General features: G+C 42.1%; 1 protein-coding gene across 9 annotated transcripts in view; it reads left to right on the top strand.

Moving 5' to 3' along the window:
- Nucleotides 1–19,761, top strand: part of dlg3 (discs, large homolog 3 (Drosophila)) — a 95,520-nt gene that overhangs the window by 46,115 nt on the left and 29,644 nt on the right. For 7 of the 9 annotated variants that reach the window (XM_085135912.1, XM_085135922.1, XM_085135978.1 and 4 more), the window contains 7 exons: nt 8,607–8,660; nt 9,167–9,217; nt 10,322–10,446; nt 10,823–10,992; nt 11,142–11,278; nt 15,636–15,780; nt 18,067–18,211. In XM_085135912.1, coding sequence (XP_084992038.1) covers nt 8,607–8,660; nt 9,167–9,217; nt 10,322–10,446; nt 10,823–10,992; nt 11,142–11,278; nt 15,636–15,780; nt 18,067–18,211 — 827 coding nt within the window. The remainder of the gene's footprint in view (nt 1–8,606; nt 8,661–9,166; nt 9,218–10,321; nt 10,447–10,822; nt 10,993–11,141; nt 11,279–15,635; nt 15,781–18,066; nt 18,212–19,761) is intronic. The other 2 variants (XM_085135932.1, XM_085135970.1) reach the window with 1 other exon arrangement.

Genomic DNA, 19,761 nt, shown 5'->3' with positions numbered 1-19,761 from the left:
TGAAGCCTCACCACAGCACATGTGGTAGTTTCCATTGGAGCTGTTTTTCTGTGACACTGACTCGGTGGTGCTGGTTGTGAGACCAGTGACTAATTTGAATTAGCAGTTTAGTAATTTTCCCAGTACATGTATCTGCTAAAAAATCTGTGATGATTATTGTTTATAAGTTTTTCATTACCCATCTTTAGCACAGCGGTTGGCTGTTTCCAAGAGCACCTGTAATGCTGTTACCCGCTTATTAGCAGCAACATCTGAAAAGCAGGGATGACTCAGTCATAGGGCCGACACCGATGCATCATTTGTCGTGCAGCTTTATATGTTGCATGAATGTATGTATTGTATGGTCTTAAAAGCAAAGAATAACGACATGGTTAGGATACCGAGTCAATCAGTTGAATCAGTTTATTGATTGTTTCTAAATTGGACAATCAGGCCCATTTTTTGCAATGTATAAATGAAAAACGATTATTTAATTTATTTGAAAATAATCGTTCTCAACATTTCTGCTGTTAAATAAATATGGTTTTCTTGGTTTATTCTGTTGGTTTATTCTGTATCTTATTATCTGTAGATTGCAAAAAATGTTTCAAGTTTTCTTTATTTAGAACGCCCTGAGGGTTTAGATCCTTGATTTAGATAATCACCTGCAGCAACTGCTTTGTTGCTTTGTCATTTTTCCAAAAATACACAGACAGCAGCAGTACTGATATTAGAATATAAAGAACGGCTAAAGTCATGATATTATTAAGGCCATTTGTTTGTCTCTGTGCATCTGTGATGGAAAAATAGAGAAATCTACTGTGGTTTTGAGTGTTTTGAGTGTTTTTTTTATTATGAAAGCATTACAAGCATTCGAGATGCAGTCACAAAACTTCATAGGAGAATGTTTGACATCATAATTAAGGTGGAGTCTTAAAATTAGTGTGGTCTATGGATTTGCTGGTGGCTGTGTGGCAGATTGATGAAAAAATTCTCCATAACTCAGTCGCGTTAGTTTCCACTACAATCAAAGTCAAAGGTTTGAATCAAAGACATTAGTGGAAACATGTTGCTTTTGAAAAAAGATAATACTGAAATATCACCCACCCCACTTGGAAAAGCACAGGTCTGTCTAACTACACTGTAATAACATTAATAGAAGTTCAGCTGTATTCAAGTGTGCCAGGAAGCCATGACATTGTCACCGTGAGCCAACGTGAGCAATGTCAGCCACTATTAATGTTATTATTTAGAACCTCTTTTCCCACTTTGTCGTGTCAGAATCCACGCTTGCCACATGCCAGATGTACCGTCACAAGCACACAGAGCGAGGTGCAGTCGAGTTCAAACCCGATCAGTTGTAGAAAGCCTTCTTGTTATGAATATTGGTTACACTCAGTACTTCTACCTAGTGGCTGCTACTTGTGAAGGTCAAACTAACCAGCTCTCATTTGAAGCTGCTCAGCATGGCAGAGAGGTAAGCCAGAGCATGCTTTTGTAATATTACATAAAGATGAGGAGGGAGTGCTGCTGACAGCTGTGACGGGCTATTAATTATAGTTTCATAGATGTGTGTCTGCGGTGTGTGTTGGGAGGGTTTGGAAGCGGGGGGGAACCAGGTCAAAATGCTCAATCATAGCCATCAAATCAGAAAACTTTGAGCTTTAATTGGTCTGTTTTATGTGCAAACGAATTAATTTCCCCATTGAAACGAATGGCTGGATTCAGCTACCGTTGTAAAGGGATAGCTGGAACAGTTGACCTTTACCGCTGTGGGATTTTCTTTATTACATCTCGTTATTCCGCCTTTGTCCCTGACATTGAGTTTTGACAGCATCTGCAAGTAAAACATCTCTCGCTGTCATCTGTTCAGCCTTCTCAGATGCTTCTTCTCTCACCTGGCTTCTCGCACTCCCTCTTACCGCTCGCACAGGGGATACAGCGTGAACGAGATGTCGGGCGCATGGTAATCGAGCAGGTATTGATTAGACTGCAGCGTGGCCTACGAGAAGCCAATAAGAGCCGAAGGATTAGAGCAGCAGCACCAACTGCATCTCTCATTCCACATTCTGCTAGAAAACAAACGCAGCACAGCTAGAGGCATCTACTTTTTTTAGATAACGTAAGCACGTCACAGCGTACCTTGTTCTCCTATCTGCTATTAGCACTGACTTCAGGCCTGGGAAGAGCTTCCTTCAGCATCGGCTGAAGCATTTAAATGACTGGGCGCATCGTCTGAGCAGGGCTGACTGTCATATTTCACCACTGGAGACTGAGCTCTCATGTCAGCGTGCCTCGGCGAGAGCAGAACTGATATGGAAATGTTTGCTAAGGAGGAAAGGGTTATTGCCCTGTCAGCATGCTGTCACCGTGCACATGCTGAAGCCTCCCCGTCTCCCCCTACCTATGACGAAGATGAGGGTTTAAAAGCACAGAATGTAATGCTGACAGTCAAACCTTCCTAAGGTTTTGGATTATTTTGAACAGAGGCAGCTGCCTGCGTATATGTTATGCAAGCTTCACCAACACATTTAAAATTAGATTTGTTGATATTTGTTATGTTTTTTTGCCATTTGTTTACCACAGTAGTATTTATATGTTAAAGAGAGGCTGTGTGCAAACCTTGCTGCTCATATTGGAGTGGATTATTTGTACTATTCAGGCTTGTACAGTAGATATGACTATCCCTCAGTAGCCTTTTAACTTATCTTAGTAAAGAAGCTGTAAAAACTGTAAAGAAAATCACCTATAAAACAGTAAATTGTTAATTTTAGACAAGTTTGTGCTAGTCAAGCAGTTAATGCTGTACTGATAAACATATTTGTTGTGATATTATTGTGTTTTTATTATCTCATCTAACCCTGAAAGGAACCTTTCCCTTTCAGTACCCGCCTGCCTGTGTGCTATTAAACGTATGCATAGTCAGAATAAAAAGAATATTCCTTCTAATGGATTTGTGCTTTAAACGGCGAGGGTTCACATCTTTATAGACGTGTAAATTATACGCTTTGGCATTCACTTAAATCGGTGTGTGGGCTCTGCGGTGTGTATGTGCTTGTGTCTGTGTAGAAAAGGCAGTCAGGCCGGGCATGTGTGAGCACAGAGCCGCATAAACTGCAGTGAGGTAACAGCGAGAGCCCTGAGAGGTGGAGCAAGGGGAGGTGGCTAAGCCGGTTTGCCGGCCAATGCCGTGCGAGCGCTGGTTACCATGGGAACACATTGATTATTTAACAATTTGGATGAAGCCCGTGCCCCGCACTTGCCAAGGTTCACTGGGAGTCTGTGTAGCTTTGCTGTCCTGAGGGTCTGCAGCCAAATGTGTGTGTGGTGCAGTGCCACCAGAACATGATACACAAGCTCTGTGATGCTGAGAGACAAGAGACAGATGCCACAGTCGCAACTGACAGAAGAGTAAGATGATAGATCGGTGAATAGGAAACCATCATGAACAGATGAACCTCGGGAGTGAGAGAAAGAAAGCACTGTGGCCATCATCGCTCCCGGTGGTCAGTGTGGACTTGTTGGTAGGAGCTCACGCTGGGGAGGCAGTCTGGACTTATTGTCCTCGTGTGCGCATTAGGTCTTTGCGTCCATATCGCAGCTTGTTTGTATGGGTGTCCCTGCAGGACTGTGCTAAAGCTTCAGCCTGAACTTACCGCTGCAAATGGACACATGCAAAGAACAGCAACTGTTTGTATAAATGATTAAAGTCTGGAGTTAAAAGCCTTTCGCAGTCGTACTCGTACACCTTAACGAGCTTTCGTTGAAACCCGACTCTAATGCGACCACCGTCAAAGTGTCTTTTCTAGATGAGAAAAAGCACTTTTAAATGAAAGGTGCAAATGCTCACTGAACGCTCTGTGATCAGATCAACTGGCTTGCGATGTGATTGGACCCCAGCCAGCTGCGAATGCCATCTGCTGTGGGCACATTATTAAAAAACAATCTGCCCGGGAAGTTAAAAGGTCACCTCGCATGACCTCTTACGACTAGCAAGTTCCGCTTTTCGACAAAAATTGTTCAAATGAACCAATCATGCCGTTGTTTCCTTTTTACCTGGAGAATGATGTTTATTAACAAAAAAAACACAAAATACACTGCCCATGTGGGAAGAATTGTGATAATTAGAGTGCTTATTGTACCAGGTGTACATGCAGATTCCCGTGGATTGGATGTAATTATCCAGATAATAGATCGAGACAAAACTCCAATGTGGCTGCCATGTAAATTTCTTCGGCAAAATTCAGACATTGAGTGGATTTTACAGTGTCAAGGAGACTCACTGAGTGTTTGGAGAGGCATAGACATAGAAAGTCAGAATTTTCGCTTCAACTTACATCTCACAGTTGGAAAATCCAGATACTGTAAGACGTCGTTCTTCTAAAGGGGCTATTACAGCACAGGTAGTGCTACATGCTACCTCTGCTATGTATTTTAATCCCCCTTTATGGTCGGATTTCTTTAACCAGCTGTTTTGTTTCCTGTGCATAGAGGTGAGAGCAGGTTGTCCACAGGGGGAGGCGGGGCAGTAATCCAGTCCAATCCAAGTTACCTGGGTAAATTGCTAAATGTTAAACAAACTCGGGGTGAGATTATCTTCCATTATTCCTTTTTGTTTGCTTGTTATGTGAGATTCAGATAGAGGGATTACGCAGCAATCCCAGGCCAGGATAATGCTGCTGTATTTTTTTACCACTGATAGGTTTATTGTCTTTCAGCCGGAGTTGTAGGTTTGGTGATCCCCTCGGGAAGCATTAGTTTCCTGTGTTACTTACGATAAGCACTGGAGGCATTATACTGTAACAGGTGTGTTCACATGTGGTCTCAGTAGTGGATTCAGTAGCTTAGTCTGTCAGTCACCAAGGGACAACAGTAGCCAGTGTATTCCCCCGAGGCGCCCCCAGGCTGTGTTTCGTCAACTGCGGTTTCATGGTTTTCATTCACAGTAGACTGCCACTGACATAAAACATGCTTTCACCACCAAAATCTTCTGTGGAGTTGGGGTCTAAGATGAAGGGGAAGGGAAAGTGCAAGCCGTTCATGAGAAATGTGCAAACACAAGCACAGACGCGAGCATCTGTTAGTCCATATGCAGATAACAGCGACGGCCCGATTGTGCTGACTGGGAGGGAGGACGAGGAGGAGGAGGAGGAGGAGGAGGGCCACAGCTGTCCAGAGTCATAGCACATCATTACTGAGTGGAGCAGGTTAAAACTACAGCTCCTCTTTGTCTGGAGACCTACCTTCATTACCAGGGAACTTGACACTGAGAAGCGTGAATGAAATTATGCATATCTTGCGAGGCGCTTTTGATCAAAGGATGAACTCTTTTGTCAAGAGTGTGTGTCAAGCCACTGTTTTGTAGACGCAGATGTGTTGCAGCCACAAGCAGCTTGATTGAAAACCCCGAATCGGAGGCTTGTTTAATGCTGTTCAAGTAGATTAACATCTTACAGTAAATGTCTTTATTAGCATGATGTACACTCACCTGCCACTTCACTTGGTACACCTGTTCAACTGCTCATCACCACACCGCAACTATCAACCCATAAACCCAGAGCATTTAGGCATGTAGGCATGGTTAGGACGACCTTTTAAAGTGATCATCAGAATGAGGGAGAAAGGTGATTTACGTTACTTGAACGTGGCATGCTTTTTGGAGCCAGAGCATTTCAGAAACTGCTGATCTACTGGTATTTTTCTCCACAACTATCTCTAAGATTTGCAGAAAACAGTCCAGTGAGTAGCAGTTCTCGGGCAATCAACAATGCCGTGTTGATCCCAGAGGTCAGGGGAGACTGCTTCGAGGTGTTAGGAAGGCAACAGCAACTAAAATAACCACTTTTTACAACCAAGAAATGCAGAAGAGCATATCTGAATACACGTCTCATCTTGTAGCAGAAGAAGGCCGCAGTCTTAAAGTACTAAGGCAACAAGTCACCAAAAGTGGACTATTTCTGCTGCACTGAAGATGGCAGTTTCAGAATTAGGTTCAGTCAATATAAAAGCGTGGATCCATCGTCCCTTGTATCAACAGTTTAGGTTGTTGGTGGTGGGTATTCTTTGGGCCCCTCAATAACAACGGAGTTATCTAAACACCACAGCATACCTACGTACTGTTGTGGCCATATCCACCACTTTGTGACCACAATTACGCACCAATCTACTGATAACCGCTTTTAGCCATCAGATCTCAGTCCAGTAGATCATCTTTGGGATGTGCTAGAACGGGATATTTATACAATGGCTGTGCAGATAACAAACATGCTGCAAATATGTGATGATATCATGTCTGCAGCACCCTGTTGAATCTATGATCAGTTAAGGCAGTTCTGAAGGGAAAAAGGGGGTCCAACCCAGTACTAGCAATGTGTACCTAATAAAGTGTGAGTGAGTGTATATTCAAGGACTTGACAATAAAATGCACATCACCCCAGACAGCTGAGGACCTGCTAAGAAATCTAGTAGATATATAAACAGTAAGACAATATAAAAATGTTCATCTTGTTCTACCATTCATCCCGCGTGTGTCCCTTTAATATCCATGCCTTTGTAAATAATTGATGGTAACTGTTCAATAGAGCAAGTAAAAGTGGATTTTTATATCATGAATGTGACAAACTGAAGTTAACTGAAAAAATAATTTATATAGTTTCACTTTATCAAACCAAATCCCAGATTGCTGAATTTCCTTTCCCTATATCTAATTATATATATGTACATCTGTGTATATGTGCTCATATTGTAGAGCAGTAGAGCAGCATCACTCCAGGTAGTTATACATAATAAGGTGGAAATGGCACAGTAACACAGTTCAGATTGAAAAGATGTATGATAGGCGATGTGTAATATGTAAGTCTTCAGAATCAGTCAAACTCAGCTGCTTAAACACAGACACTGTAAGGTGATAGGGTGAGATTGGGAGAGGTTGGCGAGGTTAGTGTTAGGACACAGCTAAGGATTTTCTCCTCAGTGCTGGACCTGCAAGTATAAGACCCTGCATGCACCGCTGTCTGCATCCCCCTCACGCACACAAGTCAATCAAATCAGTAGAAGTAAAGGATGGCCATCAGCTGCTCCAACACAAACCCCCTCCATCAAACTTCACTCTGCACGCCTGAAGCGGGCAAAGAAACACCAGGTGGCACAATAGAGCTGAGCTGGGAGGTTAATTGGACTGTGAAACTTAATCTTGTTTGAGTTTGGCTTTTTAAATGCTGCTTTTGATATTTCTGCTGTGAAGACATGCTCCCTATTGTACATTTGAGCTTTTTTTAAAGCCTTAACGGAAACAAAAACGAGAATAAACAATTTCCCTAAAAATTATTAAAGAATTCACAAAGCAGGAACTCCAGCAACACTTGAGGTAGAAGAACAACTTTAACAATAGACCAACGCGTTTCAGCTTGTAGCCTTCATCAGGGTCATAGTAAAACATTGTAAAAATTGCTTAAATACAAGACAGGAAACAGAAAAAAAATTCAAATTAACCAGTCAAAACTTCATAGATAGGTGAATACCGGACTAGATCATTACTTCTCCTCATCAGTAATGATCTATCCGGTATTTACTTGGGTGTGACTTAGCCAATTAACCAATACCTACCTATTATATGTCAGCTGACCTATCTATGAAGTTTTGACCGATTAATTTGAATTTTTTTTCTGTTTCCTGTCTTGTATTTAAGCAAATTTTACAATGTTTTACTATGACTATGAAGGCCACAAGCTGAAACGCGTTGGTCTATTATTAAAGTTGTTCTTCTACCTCAAGTGTTGTGTTGTGAATTCTTTTATCCTCTCCGTGCACCTTGGAAGCAGGTGAAGTTGTGCCAGAAATTATTTTTGCTGCCTAAAAATTATTACCAAGAAATCTAAAATAGCTTTTAGAGTCTGTATTCATTATATTTTGAGCTAATTCAACCCATCATAGTACTCAAGAATTGTTCGACCCTTAACTTTTGACAGTAACCCTGCAACAAGCAGTTACTGACCTCTCTGTCTCTTTTGCTGTTAAACTGTTGCGTCCGGACAACTGAAAAAGGTGAAAAAGTTTATTAAAAAATTTGTTTAAACGAGCTGTTTATTTCCGACCAAGCACCAGTTATTTTCTGTTCACTAAACAAGCACGACAGACAGATATTTTGCATAAAGAGAGATTAAAAAACTACCTGTTTGCATGTAGAATAACAGACGTGAGAGGAGATTACTGTGTAGAGTGTGTAATTCCGTAAACCTTGCAGCGCACCGAGCCAACATTCATGCGTTTTTCTCGACGATGCTCCGCGCTTTCATTACGTGGAAGTAGATGTGGGATAAACGTATTGTGCCAACAGCTGGAACACAAGCTGGTTTGTTTTATGAGGTGACCGCAGGATGTCTGGCTGTGACGGTTAATAAGCAGCAGTCTCACTGCCCCAGTCCTCATTCTCAGTCCTCACACCCCCCCTCTCAACCCCTCCCACCCCACCCTCATCTCTCTCCCCAGTCTCACTCCCAAGGAGACTCACTGCCTGTTCCTGTGGCATCCGTTCATTTTGCTCCCAAGCGATAGTGTGTGTACCGCATTACGTCTGCGTGCTGCCAGCCTCACACACTGAGATAATGTGTATCTCTTCATATTCACAGGCCAACCCTCCCCCCATCATTGTCAACGCAGACTCACTAGATGCAGGCCCTTATGTAAGTATCTGTTCTCGTTGTCTGTTACAGTATATATCCCTCTCATTCACACTTCCTCTGTGTCAGTGCATGAACATGTTTGTATGTTTGCGAGTGTGTGTGGATGAAAAGGCCTCCTCCTGGCAGCAACATGCTGTTTGCCATGTGGACCGACATCCATTTTCCTATTGACTCTGCCCGTTTGTTGGGATTGTGCATTCTGCAGTTGCGCATGTATTCTTACAGCGTTTGCATTTTAAGAAAGAAATGCACCTCTCATTTACAGCATTAAGGAATGTGTGGCGGTTTACATATATACAGTAAAGCCATATTTTGACACTAATCCCGATTTACTGGGTTTCCCGTATTCAGTCTGATCTTTTTCTCTTTTTTCGGACATACAATGAAGGATTTTGCCGAAGCATTTGTACACGTCCCATTTTTCTTACGTGTTGGCAAACTACATACTTTGTCTTCAGACGTGTCACTAACCCTGCTGTTCGTTTTCTGTGTTTTGTTTTTGGCAGGTTAATGGAAGTGATGGGATGTATAAATATGAAGAGATCATTTTGGAGAGGGTAAGTTTTACACATCGTGGATGCATTTTTTCCCACAGTATCCTCATTCAGATGATTGGTGGATTTCTCCCCACTAGGTGGTGGTAAGCAGCTCAGTCTAAATGAATACCAAAGACAAATCTTAATGATTGTTAATTTATATAAAATTTTATGCAAGTGAAGACAGGCGTTTTCTCGCTGCATTAGCAACGTCGTAAGTGTGATGTCCTATGTGACCCACATGAACGCCAGCGAGGCATGGCTTTTTACATAATCCTGATACACATGTCATCAGCAGACACCAGGAATGTAAAGCACCTTCCTGTAAACCTGAGCCACTGCTGCACTTGTCAGCGGAGGCTCAAGTTTACTGGCAGAGCTATACTGTACATTTCTGCTCTCATTATTCCACCCACGGTAGATGCAGCATATTTCTTTGCCCCTTCCGCTCTAAGTGGCATTTCTCCATGTAGAAAGCTTAAATAAACTATGCACAGGCACACTTTAAAAGGTCTGTGGGTGTGTAACTTTTGGTGGTAAGGCCCAGTGTACTCCTCTTGGCTCCAGAGCAGCACACTGGGAGGCCTCAGCCTCCCTCTGTCCTAATTTGTTGCGACTGTTGCTCATTAATTATAGAAAATAATAAAGCGAAGTCTTTTCTCAGCTGTCTTGTTTGCTGCCTGTCTCCGTGGCCACGGCTGTCAGATGCAGCAGTGTGCCTGGTCCCGCTGGATCAAAATGGGTCATCTGTCGTTTCGGGGACAGGGACGGCAGGAGGTGGCAGTATCCATCTCCTGCAGAGAGTGAGAAGCATTGTATCAGGCAACCGAAATGATGACTCTGAGCTCATCTTTACCCCAGATTTTTAATGTACTTCATACACAGATATCTCTCTGTGGGTTCATGCTCCCTCTTCTAATGGCATTTCAATTTGTCACACGTGGGGACGTGCGGTCACACACACGAGCCTCCACAGAAACAGGCATCAGGAGAAATCTCTGGATCATTTTGCATCTATCACATGATTTCAATACACTAAAAGAGATATATTGCACTAACCTTTAGCTTACTTTGTTTGCTGTTTATCGTATCACGCTGAAAATGTTAATCATAACCTATTTTCAGGGGAACTCTGGTCTGGGCTTCAGCATTGCTGGAGGAATAGACAATCCCCACATTCCTGATGATCCAGGGATCTTCATCACCAAGATCATCCCCGGAGGAGCAGCTGCTATGGATGGGCGGCTGGGGTAAGTTACCGTCTTCCTCCTGCTGCCTCCTATTTCTTCAACTCTTACTAAGCTCCACTATACTCTCTCTATTCTAACCTCTCTACTCTCATCTTTAACGCTCACCAACGTCGCGTCCCGCCAGGCAGCGCTGTGTGGGAGGCAGAGTTTCTACAGCCCTCTGCCCCCAGGCTCTGTGTGCTTCCTCAGACTTATGATTCACTGGAAGACCAAAGCCTGAAACATGCAGAAATTATGATATGGAAGTTCTTTTTCATGTTCTTTTGAGGTTTCTGATTATACTGGCTTTGCTTGGGTCTCCCTTTTTTATGCAGTCAGTAAACTCCACAGAACTACATGCGCTTTACACGTGACGTTTAACCCTTTTCTTTCGCAGGGTTAACGACTGCGTGCTGCGTGTGAATGACGTCGATGTGTCTGAGGTGGTTCACAGCCGGGCGGTGGAAGCCTTGAAAGAGGCAGGACCAGTGGTGAGGTTATTGGTTCGACGGAGACAGGCCCCACCTGAGACGATTCTGGAGGTCAACCTGCTGAAAGGGCCCAAAGGTTAGAGTCAGTGTTAACATATTCTGTTATTGCAGTGCTGCTTAAAAGGTAATAAATAACATGAAGATAATCTTACAAATAGGAATGAAAGCATGCAGTCTGGGGTGATCCTTTTGTTAAAGCACTGGCTGTCTTTGTTATTCCCCTAGGACTGGGATTCAGCATTGCTGGAGGGATTGGGAATCAACACATCCCAGGAGACAACAGCATCTATATTACCAAGATTATAGAAGGTGGAGCTGCTCAAAAAGATGGACGACTGCAAACCGGAGACCGCCTGCTCGCTGTAGGAGCCTGCACCTTCCTCTGACTCACTCGCATATCTGACACTCGAATCCAAATGAATTCATTAGCTATTCATGTGGTTCACTTGCAAGTTAAAGAGATATTTAGCATTTTCCTTGCAGTCATTCTATAAAGCTATTTCTATAACCGGACAAATACAGTGCTATGAAAAAAAATGTCCCTTTTGTTTTTACATATTTGACATAGTTACCTGTTTTACATAATCAAGATAATTCTAATATTAAACAAAGATAACCAGAGTAAATACAAAATGTAGTTTTTAAGTGATGATTTCATTTTTTAAGGGAAAAAGTAATCCGAACCTACCTGGTCCTGTGGGGAAAAAGGAATTGCCACCCTCTTGTTAAATCACGAATTAACTGAGTTACCACATTACTATCCACACCCAGCCCTGATTACTGCCAGACCTCTTAAATCAAGAAACCACTTAAACAGAACCCGAAGACAAAGTAAGCTTTGTTTGTTCAGAAAGCAACAAACGTTGACATCTGTCAGTCTGGAAGGGTTAAAAAGCTATTTTAACGCTCTGGGACTCCAGTGTGGAGAGTCGTTATCCACAAATGGAGAAAACTTGGTGGTGGAAACTTCTCAGGAGTGCCCGGCCAACCAAGAGCATATCAACGACTCATCCAGGAGTCACAAACGATCCCAGAACAACATCTAAAAAACTTTAGGCCTCACTTACCTAAATTAAGCTCAGTGATCATGATTTAGAAATAAGAAAGAGAATGGAAAGATATGGCCTCCATGTTCGAAGGCAAAAGCCACTTCTGACCGATAAGAAGATAAAGGCTCGTCTCAAATTTGTCAGAAGCATCTTCAGGATTCCCAACATATATTCTGTAGGCTGGCGAGAAAAAAACTGATTTTTAAAAAAAAATAAGGTTTAAGTCCCATTGCATCTGGCATTAAATGAACACAGCATTTTACAAAAAGAACATATCAACAGTCAGATATGATGGCAGTACTGTGATGGTTTGGGGCTGCTTTCCTGCTTCAGGACCTGGACAGCTTCCCATAATTGATGGACCCATGAATTCTGCCCTCTACCAGAAAATCCTGAAGGAGAATGTTTGGCAATCAGTTCATGCCCTGAAGCTTAAGCCCAGTTGGGTTATGCAACAGGACAATGATCAGTAACATACCAGCAAGTTCACCTCGGAGTGGCTCAATCATAACAAAGGCTACGTTCACTCTGCAGGTCTTAATGCTCAATTCTGATTTTTTGATCAAATCCGATTTTTTTGTCTGCTCGTTCACACTACAAATAAAATGTGACAGCAAACGCTAGTGTGAACGCTCAAAGCGGCCGCATGCGCAAAAGAAGACGACACACACAACGCGCTCTGTTTAGACCCAGAGCAACAGTATTGTTTGACTGATGGCCCTTAATATAAAGACTTTACGTTTCCCAATTTTTGCTTTAAGTTATTTTGTTATTTACATAATAATGTAAATAACCTAATAATGATCCTTATTGCTGTTTTAGAGGAGCGGTGCTTCAAAGGATAGCTGCAGATTTCTGTCAGAATCTGCAGATTATACAGTACAAATAAAATGTTCACGTTTCTCCAACGTTGTCTTCCCAACAGTTTCACCGGATGGCCAGGAAGCATTCGCGATGTCTTCTCTGGCGCTGATAATTGGTGTCTGTCTTGTGTCAGTGACGTAAAAGACGGATTTAATGCGACATGACCGTTCACACAGCAGTCGCTTTCTGAAACATGTATCGGATTCAGTACCACATACGAAAGTGACCCAGATCGGATTTGAAAATATCGGATTTGTGCCGTTCACACTGTCATACCATGATCGGATATGGGTCGCATAAGGTCAAAAAAATCGGATTTGATGCGCTTTCGCCTGCAGTGTGAACGTAGCCAAAATGAAGGTTTGCAAGTCCTGACTTAAATCCGATGTAGATCTTTTGACATTACCCTAAACAGGTCGTCCATGCTCGAAAACCCTCCATTGTGGCTGAATTAAAATAATTCTGCAAAGAAGAGTGAGTCAAAACTTCCCCGTGATGTGAACAACTCATTGACAGTTATCACAAACACTCAAATGCAGTTAGGTTTTTTATTCTTAACAGATGAAATCAACATTTAAAAACTAAAAAAAATTATCTTTGTCTAATATTAAAACTCGTTTAATTATCAGAAATATGTTTGTGTAACAATTTTTTTTTAAAAAGAATATAGAAATTAGGAAGATGGAAAATACTTCTTGCATGGCACTAAAATATACTGGGTTGACTGTACATCACATTATTTACTTAGGTGTCACATCCTGTGACTTTAAGCTAAATGTGACAACATTATTAGCACTTACAATAATTTATAAGAAAAATAACACAGTCACGAATTGGGGCAATAAAGCAGCCCCTCAGCTGGGCATGAGAGAGAAATATTTGATAAAGGCAGATATTAAAAACAACAACAACAATTGTTAATCAGCATTCGTGAGTAAAAGTCCAAGTAATTATCGCTGCCCTCATCACTGAGCTGTCATTAATCATCATTTAAATACAAACACAATATATTTTATGAAATTCTCTAACACCTTTGTAACATTCATGACCTTTTTTTGTCAGATTGGACAAGTGATTAGGCTTCTGTAGCCTAGCTTCTGTCTTTTTATTTAATACTACTACTACTAACATTAATAATAAGAAGTTTTTCACAAAATAAAAAGGAAAAGAATGGTTTGACAAACACAAGAAGCAGGATACTGAGGTATGAGACATGGTGTTACTCATAGTAAACAAAGCTGAATGAAATTAAAGCAAGGTTGAGACAACAACAAGAACATTTAGATAGATTTACAAAGAAAATGAAATTGAAAAACAAGATTTTAAAAAGACATCAGATAAACATTCAGAAGTCCCACATTCTACAAACCTCTTCTCCTCGGGAAGGTTGTTCCGAATCAGAGGGGCCCTGATGGGAAACCCAAAGTCACCTTTAGATTTAAGCCTCGACTTTGAAACAGCCAGAAGGGCCCCACCTGAGGATTTAAAGCTGCGATCCGGCTCATATGGAGTCAACATTTCTGCAGCGTAGCTAGGGGTGAGACCTAGGCTACGTCCACACGTACCCGGGTATTTTTGAAAACGCAGATTTTTCTAATCGTTTGCACCTTTCGTCCACACGTAAACGGCGTTTCCGGTCACTGAAAACGGAGATTTCTAAAAACTCCGGCCAGGGTGGATATTTTCTAAAACTCCGTTTTTGCATTTACGTGTGAACGAGAAAAACGGAGAAAACGCAGCGTCAAAGATGTGCGCCTTTTTTGACGTCACACTGTGCGCCACGTTATTGTTTCGGTAAAATGAATTTCTACAATACTGTTACTGTTAATTGTACTCTCTGCAGTGTTTAAATACTTACATATACACACAAAGTTACTGTCCCTCCACACATACGACTCTGTTCTGCTTCTATGCCCCAGCTTTGTTTACTATTTCCCACCGAGGCTTCTAGACTTCTGATTGGCCAACATTTCTACACGGTTAGGAATATAGCGCCACCTGCTGCTTTGGCATGTTCCTAGCAGCGTTTTCCTTCATTTTTGCCTTTACGTGTGGACGGGATTATTTTTTAAAACGAAAACGGAAAATCTCCGTTTTCAAAAATACCCGTGTACGTGTGGACATAGCCCTAGATGTGGTTTAAAACTGAAAAGTAAAATCTTAAAATCACTTTTAAAACATAGGATTTGGGGTGACGTCTGCATAAACAAGCTGTGCTGCTGCATTTTGAAGAAGTTGCAGGCAAGGCAGAAAATTGGCCTTTGAAAGAAATGCACACAAAAGAAAAATGTCAACTCAAAGACATCAGAAGTTAAAATGCAGATCTGGTGGCACTGTGGCATGCTGCTACAGATCATAGACTGATCAAGAAACATGGCATTATTAATTTAAGCATTTCTCAAGACTTCCTTTCCCGTTCTCTATTGCATTATTGCAAGTGAGCACATTGGTTTAATGTTACCAAACTGCTGGAATAACTTTTGACTGGCAGCACATTTCCTGGGACCTGAATCTTAAAAGAGAAACAGTAAAGAGAGATACAGAGCATCCTTCAAACCTCTACCTACTGCTTTTGACCTCTGTTATCACTGCACGGCACACCAACCTTTCACTTTGCTGTTGAAATGTACTGAAATCTCATGATACCTCCAAGCTATGATTCATTATTGTGTTGGCTGGTGTGATGACTGCTGTGATGCGTGATGTTGTCACAGTGCAGCAGGAGACACGAGGCTTTCAGGTGTTGATACAAAGATTTTTTTTCTTCTTCCCCCTCTTCTGATTTCTGGACTATCGTCGCATTCAGGTGAACAACATCGTGCTACAGGATGTGCGTCATGAGGAGGCAGTAGCTGCGCTGAAGAACACCTCCGATATGGTTTACCTCAAGGTGGCCAAGCCGGGACCTGTGCATTTGAACGACATGTATGCCCCACCAGACTACTCCAGCAGTACGTATCTACCTCTTCCTGTTCTTGTAGTCGTACTATAAGTTCAAATTTGTTAATCAATAATCAGCAAGCTCCAAAATTAGAGATGTAAGGTAAAGAGTAATTTTTTATATGATTTTTTTTTTTAAAGTTTCATCTTTACCAGCGATGTTTTCTGAATTTTTCTGTTGGTTCACTGTTCTCTCCCCAAAACTGCTATGCCCAGACACCCACATAGTGTATGTAGTGAACGCTCATGCACACAAACACACGCGCACACAGACACACAATCCTTCCCACAGCAAAAACAAGCACAGTTCTCTGCCTCCCACTGAGTGTGGATGGTTTCTCACATCCCACCTGCTCATGAGAGCCCACGATCTTGAGCTGCAGCATCTCAAATTTCCACACAACAGTGATTTAGTATTAGATGGGGCTATCGAAGGTTTTGTAAGTTCCAAATGTTTGAAGTCGTCTGCGTTTAAGTTCACTAACCCTTGAATCTAGATGCGGTTCCGGATTTGCAAGTGAAGTAGTTCGCTTGCTTTATCACGCTCGGCTAACGCTAAAAATGTAAATTCAGAAGAAGAGGCTTGTTCATGTGTGTGATCTGTCTGCTACGTGCATGCACAAGGAAACAGGTTTTTAGAAAAATGTGGCACATGCCTTCACATATTAGTCAGTGGTAGTTCCACGTTTTGCAACAGACATATAGCAGAAACAATAGATTACATTGTGTGCATAAAAAAGCGAGCAAGCTTATAAAAAATGTCCCAGTGGTACTTTAAAGGAAAACCTGGGTCCTATTTTTGTGGTTTTGGCCACTATTTCTTCTCCTAATAATATCATCGTTCTCACCAAGTTAATTGCTCAGCTTTGGGAATGCAGGAAAGAAGTTAATAAGAAGTTAGATGTGGTCAGAAATACAAGCAGTCATGTGATCAGACAAGTTATAAAGAAACAGAGAAGTTAGAAAAACTTGTTTGGAGGCGTATATAATTCAAACTGTCTTATGTTGATAATCTGTACTTCAGAGAGATGGATATAAAGAGTTATGTAGAGAGGGATTATCGCCTCTTTCATGGGTCCCCTAATCTGTGGTTGTACTGTACATTCCCAGAAGGTAAATCAATTATGATTTTCCTCATACATATAGAAAGAGGACATCTTAATTATGGTCATTTTAAACACACAACTGTGGCTATGGGTTGAGCAGCATCAATTCAATTCAATTCAATTCAATTCAATTTTATTTATATATCGCCAAATCACAACAAAAGTCGCCTCAAGGCGCTTCATAGATACAGAGAAAAACCCAACAATCATATGACCCCCTATGAGCAAGCACTTTGGCGACAGTGGGAAGGAAAAACTCCCTTTTAACAGGAAGAAACCTCCGGCAGAACCAGGCTCAGGGAGGGGCGGCCATCTGCTGCGACCGGTTGGGGTGAGAGAAGGAAGACAGGATAAAGACATGCTGTGGAAGAGAGACAGAGGTTAATAACAGATATGATTCAATGCAGAGAGGTCTATTAACACATAGTGAGTGAGAAAGGTGACTGGAAAGGAAAAACTCAATGCATCATGGGAATCCCCCAGCAGCCTACATCTATTGCAGCATAACTAAGGGAGGATTCAGGGTCACCTGGTCCAGCCCTAACTATATGCTTTAGCAAAAAGGAAAGTTTGAAGCCTAATCTTAAAAGTAGAGATAGTGTCTGTCTCCTGAATCCAAACTGGAAGCTGGTTCCACAGAAGAGGGGCCTGAAAACTGAAGGCTCTCCCTCCCATTCTACTTTTAAATACTCTAGGAACAACAAGTCACTAACCTACCTTTTTGACCTTATGTTTGCAAGGGACAGCCAATCAGAAGAAAGCTGGCTTTATGAGAAGCTCTTTTTAGACCATGGGTGAAGTGATTGGCTCCAGTAAAAGATACTTAACAAAGGGATTATTTTGAGCTGTGAATCATGCAAAGCCAGTCTAGTAAGAGTCCAGTAATAAATATATGGAGCTAAAAAACAAGATAACAGTAAGTATTCTAATCTGCTCATGGATTCTTTTTTTCCCCAGTTTATTTCATTGTGTTCCCACTTTGGTTCACACAGAGACACAAAAATCATATTTATATTTGGGTGAATATTATCATTATAAAGCAGCGTCTTGGTGTGGTAATGAAGCTGTCGTTTAGGAGCCGGTAATATCTGATTAACCAGCTTTTTGCTGTTGTGTTTTGTGCAGTTCTCCTGTTGCACAGGTGTTGTAATCATTCTTTCTTTCCCCCTACTGGCCTGGCCCTCCCTCCAGCCTTCCCCACCATGGTGGACAACCACGTCAGCCACAACTACATGGGGGGAATGGAACCCAAGCCAGTGTACCCCCCACCCCAAGTCACCCCGTCCAGGTACTCGCCCGTTCCCCGCCACATGATGGGGGAGGAAGACTTCACGAGGTACGTTAAAGACCGGCTTCTTCCACGAATGATCCTCCTCCATAACCTGACATTCATAAGGCTGTATAAGCGTAGCTTTGGCTAAGTCTTAGCACAGGTTGTTGGTGGAGATCAGCTATTGGCCTTTTCTGGTATTGGCTGGTGTAGTTGTATTAAAGAAACACGGTTATAAATTATGTAACTATTTTAATTTAACATGGATTGTATTTTGTTCCCAGTAGCCTCTATTTTGTTGCTTTTGTACAAGCGTTGTTGTGGTGGCTTCAAGGATACACCTGTTTACAGTAGCTTATAGTGTTTGATTAACAAAAGAATCCGCTTAGCTTGCAGTTTTCATCTCATCGAGGCTCCGATGGTGGATACTACATAATAGCTGGACAGTGTGTGGCAGCTGTGTGCTGAGAGAAGTCTTTTGTCACATCTTATACTTGTTACGAGCGTGTCTTACCCTTTGACCTCCTATCCAAGTACTGGATCAGAAGTAGCATTCATAGAGGGTTGATTGGAGTGTCCCGTGAGGCTTTGAGTCAGCTTAACCCACAGCTCTAGGGAAGAGGCTGTATTCCCTCTGTGTGTGTGTGTGTGTGTGTCTGTGTGATTGCATGCGGGTGTCTATGTGTGCTGTCTTACTGGCCGAGTGTTACGTCGCCTTGTAATGTCCTTGTACAAGCTGTCTACATGACTTGTATGTGCATTTTGTCGCATCTTTGTTGGTATGTGTGCTTTATTTGTGTCCTACACTTGTCCCGTTCACTGTGATTCCTGTACCCCACAGCAGGGCTGAACCTATTTACAGTGTCATCCACAAACCTGGGGACAGCAAGGTGCCCCAGGCCCTCTACAGAGGCTTCTGTCCTTCCCCTGCTCCCTTGTGCCAAGGTCCACTCCCCTTCTCTGGCAGGTACTAACCTAGTCCATCATACCTTGCTTAGCTAACCCTCCTCTCTGTAGCTCGGCACTTAGAAAAACGCCAGGGCATATAACCCATCAGGATTACCAGTAGTGTGTTGGGCCACATCTGTGCACATAAATAGCAGTAGAGAAGATTAAGATTAACCAAGGGAGGAGGGAGGAAAGGAGAGCTGGAGGGCGAGGCAGGCGATATTTATGTTGAGAATTCTTTTCGTTTTCTGTCTGCATGTAAATTTCTGCTGAGGCTTTTTCAGTTTATTTGGAACCACTACTTAATCTTTCACAACTTCACAAGAAACGAGCATCAACAGAACACTGAGTAGAGAACAAGTGAAAAGAAAATCACAATAGTTATTGCCCTTTGTTTCATTTTTTTTCTCCTCTTTTTTGTTCGTTGCCGCTTTTTTTGTGCTTTTCATATTTTAAACGGCCTACTCCCATTCGGTCAATATTTGATTTCCTGCTAATTTGCTCATATGTGCGAATCTCAAACAGTAGTGCTTTGTTCACCGCAGTTTAAAATGGAGTCGTACCTGCTCTTCACAAACACATCACCGCAGGAGTGCAGCCGAAAGGGCTTCACGCTCCCACAAGCTGCTCAATTCCATCTGTCAGGAGGCATTGATAAAACTAAGCCT

Source organism: Neolamprologus multifasciatus, chromosome 2 (assembly GCF_963576455.1).
Source record: "Neolamprologus multifasciatus chromosome 2, fNeoMul1.2, whole genome shotgun sequence".
Taxonomy (NCBI): domain Eukaryota; kingdom Metazoa; phylum Chordata; class Actinopteri; order Cichliformes; family Cichlidae; genus Neolamprologus; species Neolamprologus multifasciatus.
The sequence above is the reverse complement of the archived record's forward strand: the minus strand, read 5'-3'. Positions and strand labels throughout refer to the sequence as shown.